General features: G+C 44.7%; 1 protein-coding gene across 8 annotated transcripts in view; it reads left to right on the top strand.

The window, feature by feature from the left end:
* ASRGL1 (asparaginase and isoaspartyl peptidase 1) overlaps positions 1–16,100 on the top strand; it is a 69,106-nt gene that overhangs the window by 40,782 nt on the left and 12,224 nt on the right. For 7 of the 8 annotated variants that reach the window (XM_083730645.1, XM_083730650.1, XM_083730652.1 and 4 more), the window contains 2 exons: positions 2,621–2,815; positions 6,961–7,103. In XM_083730645.1, the coding sequence (XP_083586771.1) occupies positions 2,621–2,815; positions 6,961–7,103 (338 nt within the window). Of the gene's footprint in view, positions 1–2,450; positions 2,549–2,620; positions 2,816–6,960; positions 7,104–16,100 lie in introns of those variants that run through there. The other variant, XM_083730651.1, reaches the window with a different exon arrangement.

The following is a 16,100-nucleotide window of genomic DNA, read 5'->3' as shown; positions in this document are numbered from 1 at the left end:
TCCCCATCTCTTTCCTAACAGCAAAAAGTATTGTTGTTGTTGCAACAATAGAGCACTTTGCTCCACTTTAATTGCACAAACTCAGCTTTACAGTATGTTATTGACTCCCTCACACAAAACACTGATAATCTGGAGGCAGCCCTGGTCATCCACACCTGTCATATGTGCCTATGCATTAAAGGTAAAGGTAAAGGTACCCCTGCCCATACGGGCCAGTCGTGTCCGACTCTAGGGTTGTGCGCCCATCTCACTTAAGAGGCCGGGGGCCAGCGCTGTCCGAAGACACTTCCGGGTCACGTGGCCAGCGTGACAAGCTGCATCTGGCGAGCTAGCGCAGCACACGGAAACACCGTTTACCTTCCCACTAGTAAGCGGTCCCTATTTATCTACTTGCACCCGGGGGTGCTTTCGAACTGCTAGGTTGGCAGGCGCTGGGACTGAACGACTGGAGCGCACCCCGCCACGGGGATTCGAACCGCCGACCATGCGATCAGCAAGTCCTAGGCGCTGAGGTTTTACCCACAGCGCCACCCGTGTCCCGGGTGCCTATGCATTACATGTCATTAAAAACAAACAACTTTATACATATTTTGTATGTGACACATTTTTTGACAAGTTCCCAAAGATTACAAATAAACTGATGTTGGCCATAATTCTAAAATCGACTTGTATTGGCACTGGTGGCAGAGTCCCCTTCAAAGTCTAAATAAATAATATCTTTTCTCAGAAATAAGATCTGTTTCTCTTGGTATGGAATATACAGTAGCCAGCCATGCCAAGAAAATACCCCTGAAGGATCAAATATAACATTTTAAATATGAATTGATGGGAAATATTTAATGGATGCAGATTTACTTATTTGCCTAAATAATTTTTTTGAGTACACATACCACCCCCAACTTCCAAAGAAAGGATCGGTTTAACTCTGCTTACTTCATTATGGATTTTCCCTCAAGGTTGTGTGCCTGTATCTCATTCCTGTAACATAAATTCACACAGGAAGAGCTTTTTCTGAGGCAGACAATGGTATACCAAAGCACTCCATCCCCTTTTGTGCCCATGCCTAGATATTCAGTAGATGTTTTTGTAAAAATATTCAGCTACAGTTTTCAGCACTAGAGTTACAGCATCAATTGCACTGATGAAAATCATACCGTTGAAAGTAGCCTTCTGATTTTGAATAATATGATGTGTGTCCTGGTTTACACCCTGGAAACATACATGTTTCCATTCTTTTCACCAAGTATTGTAATTCTGCAGAGCTAAATTGGGATTTCTCATGCCATGCGAGTTTGATAGGCACAGACATTGCAGAATGAAGACACAGGGTTATGAAAGCTTACCCATGGATAGACAAGCTGCTCTGAGCTTCACACAGCAGCCTGCAGATATACTAATTCACCATGGGTCTTTGATATGATAAATTAGTGTAAAGGAGAGGTGCCAGTCACCAGTCATACTGCTGGCATTTGCAAAACAGCAATGGTAGAGCATCACTCCCCGTGATGTTCCCAAATGTTTTGGGAGCACACGCATCTCCCTCATACTTTCCATGAGAATAATAATTAGGATACTGATTAATTAATTAATCAGATTTATTGATTAAAGGCCTTTTGATTGACTAAAATGTAGCCCACCTAACCAGGACACAGATGTTTCCTCTCCCTTAATGTTAATTATTAAATGTTCCTTTTTAATAACTGTACATGGCAGGCATCATTATAGATGAGTCTGTTCCCTTCCTTTAAAAGGTGCTTCTCACAAGATGGTGTCTGCTACAACAGATTTATGTGGTATCTGAAAACAAAGAGAGAGTGCTTTCTTATCTCTGCAAAATAAATATTTTATGTACATGCAAATATATGCAGATGTAATCAGTTAAAATTCATACAGCCAGGGCTTCTTTTCAGCTGAAACTAACCGGAACTCAGTTCCGGCACCTCTCAGGTAGGTGTCATTGCCATTCTAAGAGAACAAGGGAGGCATTCATGATGAGTTCTGGCACCTCTCTAAAATAACAGCATGGCACACAACTAATATATTAAAGCTGCAATTCTGTACTCACTTACCTGAGAGTAAACCCTTTTGCCCTCAGTAGGACTTAGCTCTGAGCAGACTTGGTTAGGCTTGCCCTGTAAGATTTCTCTAATCAGGTGGCGACCTTTTAAAGAAAACAATGTGAGCTAGAATTATTGAGGCAGCATATGAAGTGATTTGATTACTTGGAAAACATGCTGTGTTGGCTAAGCCTGTGTCATACTCTCTCCTCATGAAATATTGTGTGTTTTCCTTCCTCTTTTAATCAGTAATAAAAGACCATTTAAACTTAACAGGAGTAAGACTGCACTTTGAACCCTCAGCTGGTAGGAAGATTCTAGATAAAGAATTCCTCACATGCTGAAAATGTCAGCATTGCACAACTCTTGACAGAATTTTCAGGGTCAGGAGATGTCCTGCGAGCTATGTGGTCGCTTCGTGAATGAGATCTAGGCAATAGCTCATCCCATTTCCACAGCTGAGACGTGGAATTAAAGGAAGCTTGCAGGCAGTATGCTTTGACTTTGTTTTGTAAGGGATGTTAGTTCTTCTGACCGAGTAACAATTCTGCATTTCTATCCAGGAAACAACATGAAGCCAGTAATCGTGGTTCATGGTGGAGCTGGCCGCATCTTTAAAGATAGAGAAGACGGATGTCGTTCTGGTGTCACCAGAGCAGCGCTGAAAGGTTATGGTATCCTTAAACATGGAGGGAGTGCATTAGATGCAGTGGAAGAAGCTGTGGTAGTCATGGAAGAGGATCCTCATTTTAATGCAGGTAATTTTTGTGATCTTTCTGTGCTCTCCCACGGCCTGCGGCCTAGCTCCATTGTCCCAATGGAACTCAGCTTCTAACTAAGCCCTAGCACAGATAACTGAAACAACCATGTACTGCTTCTCTTTTCATCACTGCCTCCCCTTTCTCTGCTGTTTATCTGTTTCAGATTTTATACTTCAAGCACCTCAGGGCAGCAAACGGTTGTCTTAAATATAAATAACAGAAGTTGTGCCTGTGCGTGATGGAGCAGGGCTTTATCATCAGTTATGGAATTCCCTCTCCTGGGAATTGTTGCCTTTTAGGAGCCAGTTCCAGACATTTTTATTCTCCCTGGCTTTTTAAATAAAACGACATTTTTAGATCAGATGAAAGAGGGAGTTATATTTTAAACACTGGAAGTGAGTCACCCATTTGGCTGGTTTTGAAGAGAATTTGCAAAGTGCTTTTTTATTTTAATTGTGGGGGTATGCTTGGGGATTAATTATGAAATTGTATTTTATTGTAATTTCTCAGTGTGAACCATTTGGGGATATGTTTGCATGAAGGGCAGTATCACTGGTGAGATGCAGCAGGTTGCTCACTATGTGTACTTTCTGCAAACAAGCCCTTTTTGTTTCAACAATCTTTTTCATCTGGATGAAAAGGTCCCTGCCGTAGGTGTTCATTTTGTATTCTTACTTAAACCCATCTTCAATTTTTGGTACTGTTTTAAAACTATTTTTATCTGTTTTCATGGTATGGTTGCAAATCACCTTGAGACACATGTAAAAGGAGATTAATAAATTAAATAATAACAATAAGATGCAATAGCTTTAGGAAATGAATAAATTAATAAGCATCAGGTCTAAAGGGAAATGTATTGTACTTAGTCCACGTTTCAAGTTGAGAATACCATTTCATTCTTTCTGCCTGAATGAAGTTTGGTAAACAGCAGGAAATATTTTAAATTCAATGTATCCAGCATGATAAAACAGATACAATTTTGGCAGGATAACTCCTCTTTATGGATTCTTCTCATTTTTACATTGACAATTCCACTGGCTTGACTTGGTAAACCAGCAGCATGGTATTAAACAGCTTAACTGGAATTTTCTTTATGGATCAGTGTGGCTCCCTTTGCTTTTTATGAGAGGAAAAGGTATTTATGTGCCAGTGATTCTCAAAACATGGCTTAGAGCAGTGTTTCCCAACCTTGTGCCTCCAGATGTTTTTGGCCTACAACTCCCATCATCCCTGACCACTGGTCTTGCTAGCTAGGGATGATGGGAGTTGTAGGCCAAAAACATCTGGAGGCACAAGGTTGGGAAACACTGGCTTAGAGAACCTCATTCATTGTGGGGAAGGGTTTTTTGTTGTCGGTATCCCTTTCCACTCTCTGCTGCCTATTAACCAAAGTTACAGACAAGAGAGGGCTGATCACCGAAGAATTGATGCTTTTGAATTATGGTGCTGGAGGAGACTCTTGAGAGTCCCATGGACTGCAAGAAGATCAAACCTATCCATTCTTCAGGAAATCAGCTCACTGGAAGGACAGATCATGAAGCTGATGCTCCAATACTTTGGCCACCTCATGAGAAGAGAAGACTCCCTGGAAAAGACCCTGATGTTGGGAAAGATTGAGGGCACAAGGAAAAGGGGACGACAGAGGATGAGATGGTTGGACAATGTTCTTGAAGCTACCAGCATGAGTTTGACCAAACTTCGGGAGGCAGTGGAGGACAGGAATGCCTGGCGTGCTCTGATCCATGGGGTCACGAAGAGTCGGACACAACTAAACGACTAAACAACAACAACAACAGACAAGAGATCAGTGCCAGGCCACAGTACAAGTGCCACAGAGCTGGAGGTATGGAAGAGCTGAGTGACACCACAACTGACCACTCAACTGTCTGCGCGGCCTCCAGCTCTGTGGCACTTGTACTGTGACCTGTTTCCCAGAGCAATTTGGTTACTTAAGATGTAAGTAAATAAAGAAGGCTGGGAGAGTCCAGACCAATGTATTCAACTTTGTGAACGAATTGTGCCATTTTGAAGTGAGACTGCTTTATTCTTTGAGAACCAGAACTAGATGAATTACTTATGTGGTTTAGGATTGCAGTCATTATTGCACATAAGTCAAAAGCAACCCCTCTCCCCAATTTTTGTAGGAGAGGGGGATGGATGATGTTGACTATGAAGAGCTGCTATTAAGCCATCACAAATCCCTGATAACCTTTCTGAGATAATCTGAGTTATCATCAGTCGATGACAACTTTGACATTTAGCAAGCTTATAAAAATGTAGCATTTGTGTAAGACTCTCTCTCTCTTTTTTTGCAAGATCCTTCCATTCTAAAATTAGCAAAGCTTTTGTTTGAGAATACTTCCTCTTTATTCAGAAATATTCAGTATTTTGGTACCTTGTTAGTAAAAGTACTTCGTATTTCCACTGGTGCTTTTGCGGGTGAAATAGCCAGTATGTGGGCCTGTAGTTGTGCTAGCCAAGCAACCAGGTTGTTAAATTTTGGCTACCCCCGATGTACAAGGTATCTAGTTCTGTAGTCACTCATATTTACATGTGTTAAGGCTCATAAAATATATGGAGAAAATGAGCTGTGCAGAAAAGATCGGAGTTGAAACATACCATGCAGCTGTTATCTTCATAAAGGACAAAGCAGTCCTACGGTCATGTTGGGTGAATGTGATGCTGCAGGAACACATTGACAACATTAGTAGAGCATGGAGGGGTTGAGGAATGGCTACTTTGTCCATTGCTCTTGGAAAATGCGCCAAAAGGGTGTTATCCTTTCTGATTACCCTTAGAAACCTGCAAGTGAGTCACAGTGTTCTAGAAAACACTCTGCATCTCACTTGCAAACAGGGCAATTAGGAAACAATAAGACAGAGCCAGTCTTACTTATTTATTATGTATTATGTGTTTTTATCTTTTGTTTTTATGCTGTCAATCACCCCAAGATTACGGATGAAGGGCGGTATGCAAATTAAATAAATAAATAAAGGGGGGCGCTCATGTCAGGTGGAGATTTTTAGGGTCATTAAAGGGCAGCAAACACCCCTTTTTCTTAAAATGCAGGCACAGGGTATCATTTGGAATTTCTTCCTTGGGCAGCACCATTGCACCAAATCATCCTAAACCACCGCATCATAGAGTTGGAAGGGACCCTAAGGGTCAACTACTGCATTTGATATATAGCTTAAAGGTAAAGGGACCCCTGACCATTAGGTCCAGTCGTGGCCAACTCTGGGGTTGCGGTGCTCATCTCGCTTTATTGGCCGAGGGAGCCGGCGTACAGCTTCTGGGTCATGTGGCCAGCATGACTAAGCCGCTTCTGGCGAACCAGACCAGCACACGGAAACGCCGTTTACCTTCCCGCTGTAGTGGTACCTATTTATCTACTTGCACTTTGACGTGCTTTCGAACTGCTAGATTGACAGGATATATATACACACACTCTAACTTAGCACTGCAGTTTAGGAACTCAGGCTGATGGCTTAATTTAAATAAAGCAAAAATGGAAAGCTTTTGCATTTGTGAGGCTTTGCTATAGCTGCACGTATACCATGGACTATAGTGACATTATTTATTTCAGCACCTTGTAGGAGAGAATTCATGGTTGGTAGGTAGGTGGCAACAAAAATCTGCTTTATTGTAACCTACATTTTTAGTGTGTTTTAAGAATCCACAATTGTTCACCTTCGTTTCATTTGACTCAAGTTCTGAACCTTCAGGACTGTTCAGGCTATGCTAGAAATTTGTGGACTGTATATTTAAAGATTCCAAATTATTGTTGTTGTTCTTAGATTTCTTACACACCCTTCACCATGATGTCCCAGGGTGGGTTACAACAACCTTTTAAAAAAACCTAGTGTTGAGAATAAAGTGACAGTCAAGAGAATTGGGTGAGTCTTAAAATATATATGAGTTGTCAAAGCTCAGGGTAAAGAGGTTCATCTTCAGTTTATGATGAAAACTGCAAAATGAAGGTGCCAGATGCCTCTCTGTGAGGAGGCTCTCAAAGTCAGAACATGAGAAACTATCACTCAGTACAGTGCTCCATTATTCCCCATCTACTTATGCTCTTATAGTTGTTTCCCTCATATAGTAGTAATACTTAATGTATCCCCCCCCCCCCATTTGATTGTTAGGTCGTGGCTCTGTGTTAAATGAGAAGGGTGAAGTGGAAATGGATGCCATTATCATGGATGGAAAAAATCTAGCCTCCGGAGCAGTATCTGCAGTGAAATGTATAGCCAACCCAATAAAGCTTGCTCGCCTCGTCATGGAAAAGGTAGGCCGAATGTGCACTTGAACAAAAGAAAAATACGATAGGGATGGAAAACCGGAGGCCTTCCGAAGGATTTTGGATTCCCACCTGCCCCAGCTGGCATGACCAATCATCAAGAAGGATTCAAAGTGGTGTTTGTTTGTTTAACACAGGAAAATATCTGGGTTCGACAGACGATCCTTCAGACTGTGTGATCACCTTTCAGTCTTTTTCTTTTTGGAGAAGAGGTTCTGACAGACCATAATGTGAGTTCTGTTGCCAACCTTTCTCTCTCCTCAAAAACAGCAATTGTGGACCAAGCCTTTCTAAACCCACCATGCCCATTTGCTACATCATTCTACAGTTTACGTCTAATTCCAGTACTTCCAGTTCAATGATATCATCACATTACTGATTTTAAAATGTCAGGAGGGGCAAGTTGCACCAAGGTTTCACTTTGTGAAAAAAGAAAAAAGACAGTGTTTGCAGGGTTCTGTCAGGGAAATTTCAAATCCTTGAGATTCCCCCAGTTCAAACAATGTTCTATTTTGACAACAACCCCCCCCCAAACACTTCATGGTCTTATTTACCTGTTTTCTGATTATAGTCATGGCTGGACGTTTTTGGAATTTTCCTAATTTTTGCATCCTTGGCTTTCTAGTCCTGACTTTAGAGAGCCAGTTGGTCAACAGCTGCAGAAGAGGCAGATCTGCTCTGTGGCAGGGAAGGGAAGAAAGAAGCTGAAAAGGCACTGATTAGGCAGACATTTAGCAAGCACCATTGAAACCCAAAGACTGACATACCAAGGCGCATTTTGAATGACCCTCATATTTATTTTGAGGGATCTAAGGTCCTGGCCACATTCAGCAGTTCATCACAAGCGCTCTTTAAGAAGCTCGGATGTGAAAGAGCTTTTTGCACCTGCACACAGCCACTTCACCCACCCCTTCGTGTGTGAGCAGGGAAGCAAATCAGGAGCCCACGTTTCCTGTTATGTCTGCATCAGGAAACTATGGTTAATGCCAGGCTATGAAACCATGGTTTGTATCCTTGCTTGTTCAGAAGCCAGAACACTTTCTTTTGCTGAAGTTGTGTTTCTCACCTGTGACTAGAAAATGCGAAGCTGCCTTTCTCTGTGATATGTATCTTGATCACTGGCACATCATTAGCCTGTGCTGATCTTTCTTGCCATGGTGCACATGAAGAGGCAAGTAAGAGGCAACATGATAGTAATGTACAAAATTATTCATGGTATGGAATAAGTGAATAGGTAAGTCTTCCTCTCATAATTGTAGTTTTGGTGGTGGTGGTGGAGGCCTGTTTTATGTTTGAACTGGGTAAAAAAAAAAGGTACTTTACACCCCGCTAGGAACACTGCAAACTTCAATATTTTGTTGCAAACCCCCATTGTGAATATGTATTATGCTATTTCTTTTCATGCAGCCTGGTAAGGCAAAATGCATTTTTCCCATGTGTGACCATTTCTTTATAAACTTAGGGAAACTTCCATAAGCCTTGAAACTAATCAGAAATTTAAATGCAAATATATAATCAAAGAATATCAGGTTAGGAAATTTTTTGTTTCAGGTCCTCTTTGGCCCTTTTGAAATTTACCATTCTGAACAAGGAAAACAAATACGTTTCTCCAAGACTTGGTTATCTTCCCGTGGCACAATATTGGCTCCATCTGGTGGCCAAAGCGTATTTCTTTGGATTTTGTCTAGCAACACCCATGAGCTTAGCCTATTAAATAGTCTATTGAGATACATTTCATTAGGCTGGGCAGACTATTTCCTTTCACAAGTGAATAATTCCTCAGAAGTACAGATCTCTTAAATGATTGCTTTTGGAGCTTTACCAAAATTTGTGGTGCGCTTTTCTTATTTGCAGCAGGAGAGGAAATAATTACTTGAGAATAAATCCCAGGAGAGTAGCTGGATTAGTTCTTTTAGCAACAAAAAGTCAATGCACTTTGGTATCTTGGAGACTAGCTAGATTATCAGGTATGAGCTTTCACCAACAATAGTTCATTTGGGCAGCAATCCTGTATATGCATAATATTTGGTGTAGATTTATTTATTCTGATCAATAACCAGTTGGGATAATCTTTGATTTAGCCCCTCTGAATACATTGGAATTTGTTTCTGAGAAGGCAGGGCAAGCATAAGGTAAAGGGAACCCCTGACCATTAGGTCCAGTCGCAGACGACTCTGGGGTTGCGGTGCTCATCTCGCTTTACTTGCCGAAGGAGCCAGCGTACAAGTGGTCAAGTGGCCAGTATGACTAAGCCGCTTCTGGCGAACCGGAGCGGCGCACGGAAATAATAATAATAATAATAATAATAATAATAATAATAATAATAATAATAATTTATACCCCGCCCATCTTTCTGGGCTTCCCCAGCCACTCTGGCCGGCTTCCAAAAAAAAAATTAAAATACTGTAATACATCAAACATTAAAAGCTTCCCTAAACAGGGCTGCCTTCAGATGTCTTCTAAAAGTCTGGTAGTTGTTGTTCTCTTTGACATCTGGTGGGAGGGCGTTCCACAGGGCCACTACTGAGAAGGCCCTCTGCCTGGTTCCCTGTTTACCTTCCCCAAGCCTAGGATTGCACTTTTATCAGATTAAATAATGAGTTTTTGAATGTAAAAGCTGAAAATTAAGGCCACATCTATTTCATTGCTGTTTATGCAGGAAAACTCCCAGTACAAGTTTAACAAGGTGAGAACTATAAAAAAATAGAACAGACTATGATTTTTATAGATGTTATCTGTGGGCTGTTGGGCTGCTGAATAGAAAAAAATAGTGGTGCAATTGACTTCCGACAAGCACACAGAGCGTGAATAAGACTGAGTGAATGGGGGGGGGGGGCTCATTTAATTTCACTGCACACAGGCAGTGTAGTGACAATAAATGTTTGTTTGTTTGTTTGTTTGTTTGTTTGATGGAACACTGAAAATACCATGGAAAAATATGATGCAGTTGTGTGCGACATCTGAATAGTAAACAAGCAACCCTGTCTTGAGCTGTTTCCTAGTCCTTATACTAAATAAATTAGTTATTGCTTCCCCAATGAACATCAGATATTATTCTAGCTTTTTGGCAAATTTATTAGAAGGCTCCAATCTAGAACAGGTTTGTTGTACTCGGGCTGCACTGAAATGAATATGACAAGTTGGTGCTTAAGATTAACTTAGGTACTGTCAGAGCCACCCGAGGTCCCAGCTCACAAGAGACCAAAATCCAGTCCAAGTTATATACAAAAGGTTTTATTGAAGAACATTGTTGTCGTTACGTCCAGGCTTCGTGGCTCAGCATCTGTTACCCTTAGATGTTTGAAGTCCCCTCTGAGTCAGTCCCGCCCCTGCACCAGCTTAAGAGGCTTGTACTGCTCCACCTTTTCCTCTCCTTCCTTTTCCGCAGGGTCTTCCTGCCCCCCTGTGCTCCCTCCCTTCGGGACTCCCCCGAGGCTGAGTCTTCTGACGCCTGCTCCCCCCTCCTTCGTGCTTTGGGACCAGGCTCCTCCTCAGGGCTCTCCTCATTTCCGCGCGCCTCCACATTTGAACTTGGCGCGCGTACGTTGCCTCTGACCTTCCTTTCGACCGTTACGCTACTCTCGGTACTACACTCCTCCCCTTCCGGCAGGACGTTCTGCTCCGAACTCCTTCCCCTCTCTGCTCCCTGTTCTGCTCCTTCTGACACACTGGTAACTCCACCCCCTTCACTCCGTTCCGACGGAGAGGCCGGTCCCGATCTCCAACCCCCACTGGGGATTCCCTCTTCGTTCCCCTGCTTCTGACTGCTTCCCTCTCTACTGCCCCTTGGCCTGACCAGGAGGGCTCCCTTTTGGGAATCCTCGGATTCACTTGACGGACTCACTGACAACCTCGGGTCATCGTCGTCCTCTTCCTCGTCACCCTGGGACCCCTCCCCCTCGCTCTCTGTCCCTGAAACCCTGACATCCATCCCCCCCTCGAAGCCCCCCCTTCCCCCCTCCCGCCCATCGGGTGCAGGTTGTAGGAGCTGCAGCTCTTCGGAGGTGGATGCAGGATACAGGTTGTGTACCTCCATATCCTCTGCTTGCAGTTCGGTGTATGAGTGTTCGAATTCGGGTTCTTGACCCAAAGTGTTCTCTTCTCCCTCTTCCATTGGTACCTCGTCTGGTGCTGCCGGCCAAGGTCCCGTCAGCCATTTCCTGCGCCAGTCCTCCTCTGGTTGCTCGTCCCACCAATAGGAGGTTTCTGTGTCCACCCCTGAGCACGATCCCCTGGGCGGGCTAGATTCTGGCGTTCTCTCCTCGGCTGAAGAAAAACCCCGGAAAGTACTGCCTGAGAGTGTGGGCGTAAAGAGCCAGTCATCAAAGTACTCGGCTGGCATGGGTCTATGCGGGAAAAGGGCATGGAACTCGTCTTTTAGAAGAGGTTCGTCTAAAGCGTAGCCCGGCACCCAACCGTTGGCACTGGCTGGAGTGCCCTCTGTAGCTAGAAAGTATTCTACCCCCTCTTCCCCCCATCTCGAGTCCAGGATTTCTGTGACCTCGTTGAGTGGTTCGGCCCTAGGCGCCCTCTCCCTCTCCTGTGACTTAGTGTGTAGTTGCGGGACTGTTTCAGACTCCTGAAACCTGTGCGGTGCCTTGTAGGGGGTGAGCACCGACCTATGAAATACCGGATGCACTCTGGAACCTTCGGGGAGGGCTAGTCGAAAGGCTACAGGGTTGATCTTAGCCTCCACTTGGTACGGCCCTAACTGCCTGTGCCCTAGCTTCTTCTTGGCCAACGACTTGGCTGGCATGGCTTGGGCGGCTAACCACACCCAGTCCCCCACCTGGATCTCCTCCCCCGCTCTCCTGTTTTTGTCTGCCTGCACCTTATATGCTTGCTTGGCCAGCTCCAAATGTCTCCGCAACTCTTCGTGCACCTCCTGCAGCTCCGCTGCAAACTGGTCGGCTTCTTGCGGCACCCCCTCTCTCGGTGCCCCGAACCCCGGGAAGGTTCTGGGATGACGACCGTTGTTCGCGAAGAACGGCGTCACCCCCGTGGACGCGTGCTTCGTGTTGTTATAGGCAAACTCTGCCATCGGCAGGTAGTCCACCCAAGCTGCGGGTCGCTGATTGGCGTAACATCTCAGGTACTGCTGCATGATCGCGTTGACCCTCTCAGCTTGGCCGTTGGTCTGTGGATGTCTCGCCGACGTAAGGTTGATCTTGACGTTCAGGATACCTAAAAGCTTCTGCCAAAAATTGGAAACAAACTGGCGCCCCCTGTCGGACAGGATGGACTGCGGCAGCCCATGCACCTTGAACACGTGATCAATGAAGAGTTTGGCAGTCTGCTCCGCCGTCGCCACCTTTGCGCACGGAATGAAGTGCGCCATCTTGGTGAACAGGTCCACAACCACCAGTACCGCCGTCTTCCCTCTGGAGCTGGGCAGGTCAGTAACGAAGTCCAGGGCTACCCTCTCCCACGGTTGCTGTGGCGTTTCCAGCGGTTCCAACAGCCCCGCTGGCTTCTGGTGTACTGGCTTGAACCTCTGACAAGTGTCACACCTGGCGACGTAATCTGTTACCTCTCCGCGCATCCGGGGCCACCAAAAGTCCCTTGCCACCAGTTCTATTGTCTTCTCCTTACCGAAGTGGCCAGCACTAGGGGCGTCGTGCAACTGCTGCAGAACCTTTGCGCGAAGCTCGTCGCTTGGCACGTAGAGGGCACCTTTGCGAGTTAGCAGTCCGTCGCGCAGTTGGAACTCTTCTCCACTCTGCACACCTCTGCGCAACTCCTCCATTTTGGACTGTGCGAACTGATCCACTTGCAACGCGCGTCGCACCGCGTCCAGATCTACTGCGATGGCAGCGCACGACCACGCCTGCGGTGCGAAAATGTGCTTGGCTGCTACTGGCGCTGCTTCATCGAGATATTGCGGTTTCCTGGATAGCGCATCGGCTATAACGTTGGAATCTCCTGGGATGTACTCTATCCGAAAGTCGAAATCCGCGAAGAATTCCGCCCAGCGCATGTGTCTCTGGCTTTGGAGCTTCGCCGTGCGCCAATACTCTAGGTTCTTGTGATCCGTGCGGACCTGTACTGTGTGCTTGGCTCCTATGAGGAAGTGTCGCCACGCTTTGAAAGCTGCGTGAATGGCTAACAGCTCCCTGTCCCATATGGTGTAGTTTTGCTCCGCCTTTTCCTCTCCTTCCTTTTCCGCAGGGTCTTCCTGCCCCCCTGTGCTCCCTCCCTTCGGGACTCCCCCGAGGCTGAGTCTTCTGACGCCTGCTCCCCCCTCCTTCGTGCTTTGGGACCAGGCTCCTCCTCAGGGCTCTCCTCATTTCCGCGCGCCTCCACATTTGAACTTGGCGCGCGTACGTTGCCTCTGACCTTCCTTTCGACCGTTACGCTACTCTCGGTACTACACTCCTCCCCTTCCGGCAGGACGTTCTGCTCCGAACTCCTTCCCCTCTCTGCTCCCTGTTCTGCTCCTTCTGACACACTGGTAACTCCACCCCCTTCACTCCGTTCCGACGGAGAGGCCGGTCCCGATCTCCAACCCCCACTGGGGATTCCCTCTTCGTTCCCCTGCTTCTGACTGCTTCCCTCTCTACTGCCCCTTGGCCTGACCAGGAGGGCTCCCTTTTGGGAATCCTCGGATTCACTTGACGGACTCACTGACAACCTCGGGTCATCGTCGTCCTCTTCCTCGTCACCCTGGGACCCCTCCCCCTCGCTCTCTGTCCCTGAAACCCTGACAGGTACCATTAATTTTAATGGGTTGATGCATGATTTCTTCAGATGAGGGTCGTCATGTATCCATTTGAAAGTCAACGGGAACTGTAATTAGCATGAACTGTGGTTACGGATGAATGTTTGGTAAGCAAATAAAAGGGATTTCCAGTGGTGCATTCACACTATCTACTCTAAAAGCCAATTCCAGGCATCTGAAAAGGTGCCAGATATAAATCTCTAAAGTGTGGGGTGTAATCCACTGGGAGCAGTCAAATACACCATTCCTTGTTTTGCTAGAGTGGACATGCAAGGGAATGTTTGGTTCTCCGGCCAGTCGAAACTTCCTGTTCCTCCTGGCTTGGAGCATCCTTCCTTGCATGTGACCTTCCTTTCCAGACCTGGTAAAAGGCCAAGGCATGCTGCCACTCTCTCTTTTCCATCTTCTTTTCTTCCTATGAACTTCCTGGAATGAACTGCTGGCTGCCAGCCAAGCAGTCCCCCAGGTCATCTTCCTTATAGCATAAACCTGTTAGTATAATCTTGTAACTTTAAACCTAAAGCCTGCCTTCAGGTATCACACTGTGCTCTGCCTGATCGTGACTGTGGTGTCTTTATTCTTTTAGGAGGGATTCAAGGGGTCTTACCAGGAAAATATTAGAACACATTTCAATCTGGACAAGCCAGATGGAATTGCATATTGTCTTAAGAAACTCACATGCGTTTGCAGCTAGTTTTCTGCATTAAAGGGGAATGTAAACTCTGCTAAGTAAAGGAACTTGCTAGCGCAAGTTAGGAAGGATATTAATAAACAATATATCCTCTCCTGCCACCCTGAACATCCACACATAAAGAAATAGCATGGTTCCTTAATATCTATTTTTATAGTACTACCAGTTACCTTTAGATCATTTGTGATATTAGCCAGGAATGAAGAGAAAGGGCTGTAGCTCAGTGGCAAAGCACACGTGTTGCAATTAAATGGTTCCATGTTCAAATCCTTATATCTTCTCTCCATGAAATATTCCCGTTTGAAACACTGGAGAACCACTGCTAGTGTAGAACACTGGCTGGGACTGATGGGAGTTGGAAGCCCACAACGTCCCTTATTTCTAGAGCAGACAATACTGGAGAAAATGGACAAATGGTCTAACTCATTGTAAGGCATCTTCCTATGTTCTAGCTATGGAATTGGCCCTGGGGATTGTTCATTGGCTCCTCTGAGCTAAGATTACAGTGGTACCTCAGGTTAAGAACTTAATTTGTTCTGAAGGTCCATTCTTAACCTGAAACTGTTCTTAACCCGAGGTACCACTTTAGCTAATGGGGCCTCCCACTCCTGCCGCGCCGCCAGAGCACAATTTCTGTTCTCATCCTGAAGCAAAGTTCTTAACCCGAGGTACTATTTCTGGGTTAGCAGAGTCTGTAACCTGAAGCCTCTGTAACCCAGGGTACCACTGTATGTGTCATTTCCTGTCAGTGCACTTTCAGTGGTTTGTTTGTGTGCTAAATATCTCCATTCTATGCAGATGTTAGTGTTGAATTTCAGGTGTGTGTTTGTGTGTGTGTGTGTGGTAAATTTGGGAAAGGGGAAACTGATATAAGCTAAAGGCAGTGTGGTTTAAGTATGCATAATAAGTTATAGGACTAGATTTTCTTGAATGACTTTCACTAATAAAATAAATGATTTTAAAAAGAATTATCATGATTTTGGCACAAAAGGTAAAGTGTGTGAATTTGTATGTATTTTTTTAAAGAATAAGTAGCAAGGTGCATTCACAGAGCCATATGCCTGTTTTTAATATCTATTGTCTCCTCTATTGATATTGTTTTGTGGTGGTATTTTATGTATTGCATCTAAGACTGCAACCCTATTTACACTAACCTGAGTTCAACAGTAAGTCTTGTTGAACGTAGTGTGGTTTACTTTTGAGTAAATATGCAAAAGCTACAGATACTGTTGGTACTTTTTTTTGTTTTACAAAAGCAGAAGAGGGCAGTATTACACAAAGCAAATGTTCAAAACAAAGAAAGAAAGAAAGAAAGAAAGAAAGAAAGAAAGAAAGAAAGAAAGAAAAGAGCTGGAACATTTCAGTCATGTAAGAGTAAACTGACACCATTGTCCTGCTTTGCAAATGATAATATATGATCCAAGCACAGGTATGCATCGCCTGACTATTTGTATTGTCCTTTATTGGAGACTGAAAACACTTCCTTGTTCATAACTTCGAGAGAGGAAAATTCTCCTGAGTGTTTCTTGTCTCAGAAACAAGGAGATACTTTTGCTCATTTGGCACCAGAGAATTG

Source organism: Podarcis gaigeae, assembly GCF_964106915.1.
Source record: "Podarcis gaigeae genome assembly, chromosome: 3".
Taxonomy (NCBI): Eukaryota; Metazoa; Chordata; class Lepidosauria; order Squamata; family Lacertidae; genus Podarcis; species Podarcis gaigeae.
Note: the sequence above shows the minus strand (reverse complement) of the source record. Positions and strands in the feature narration are given on the sequence as shown.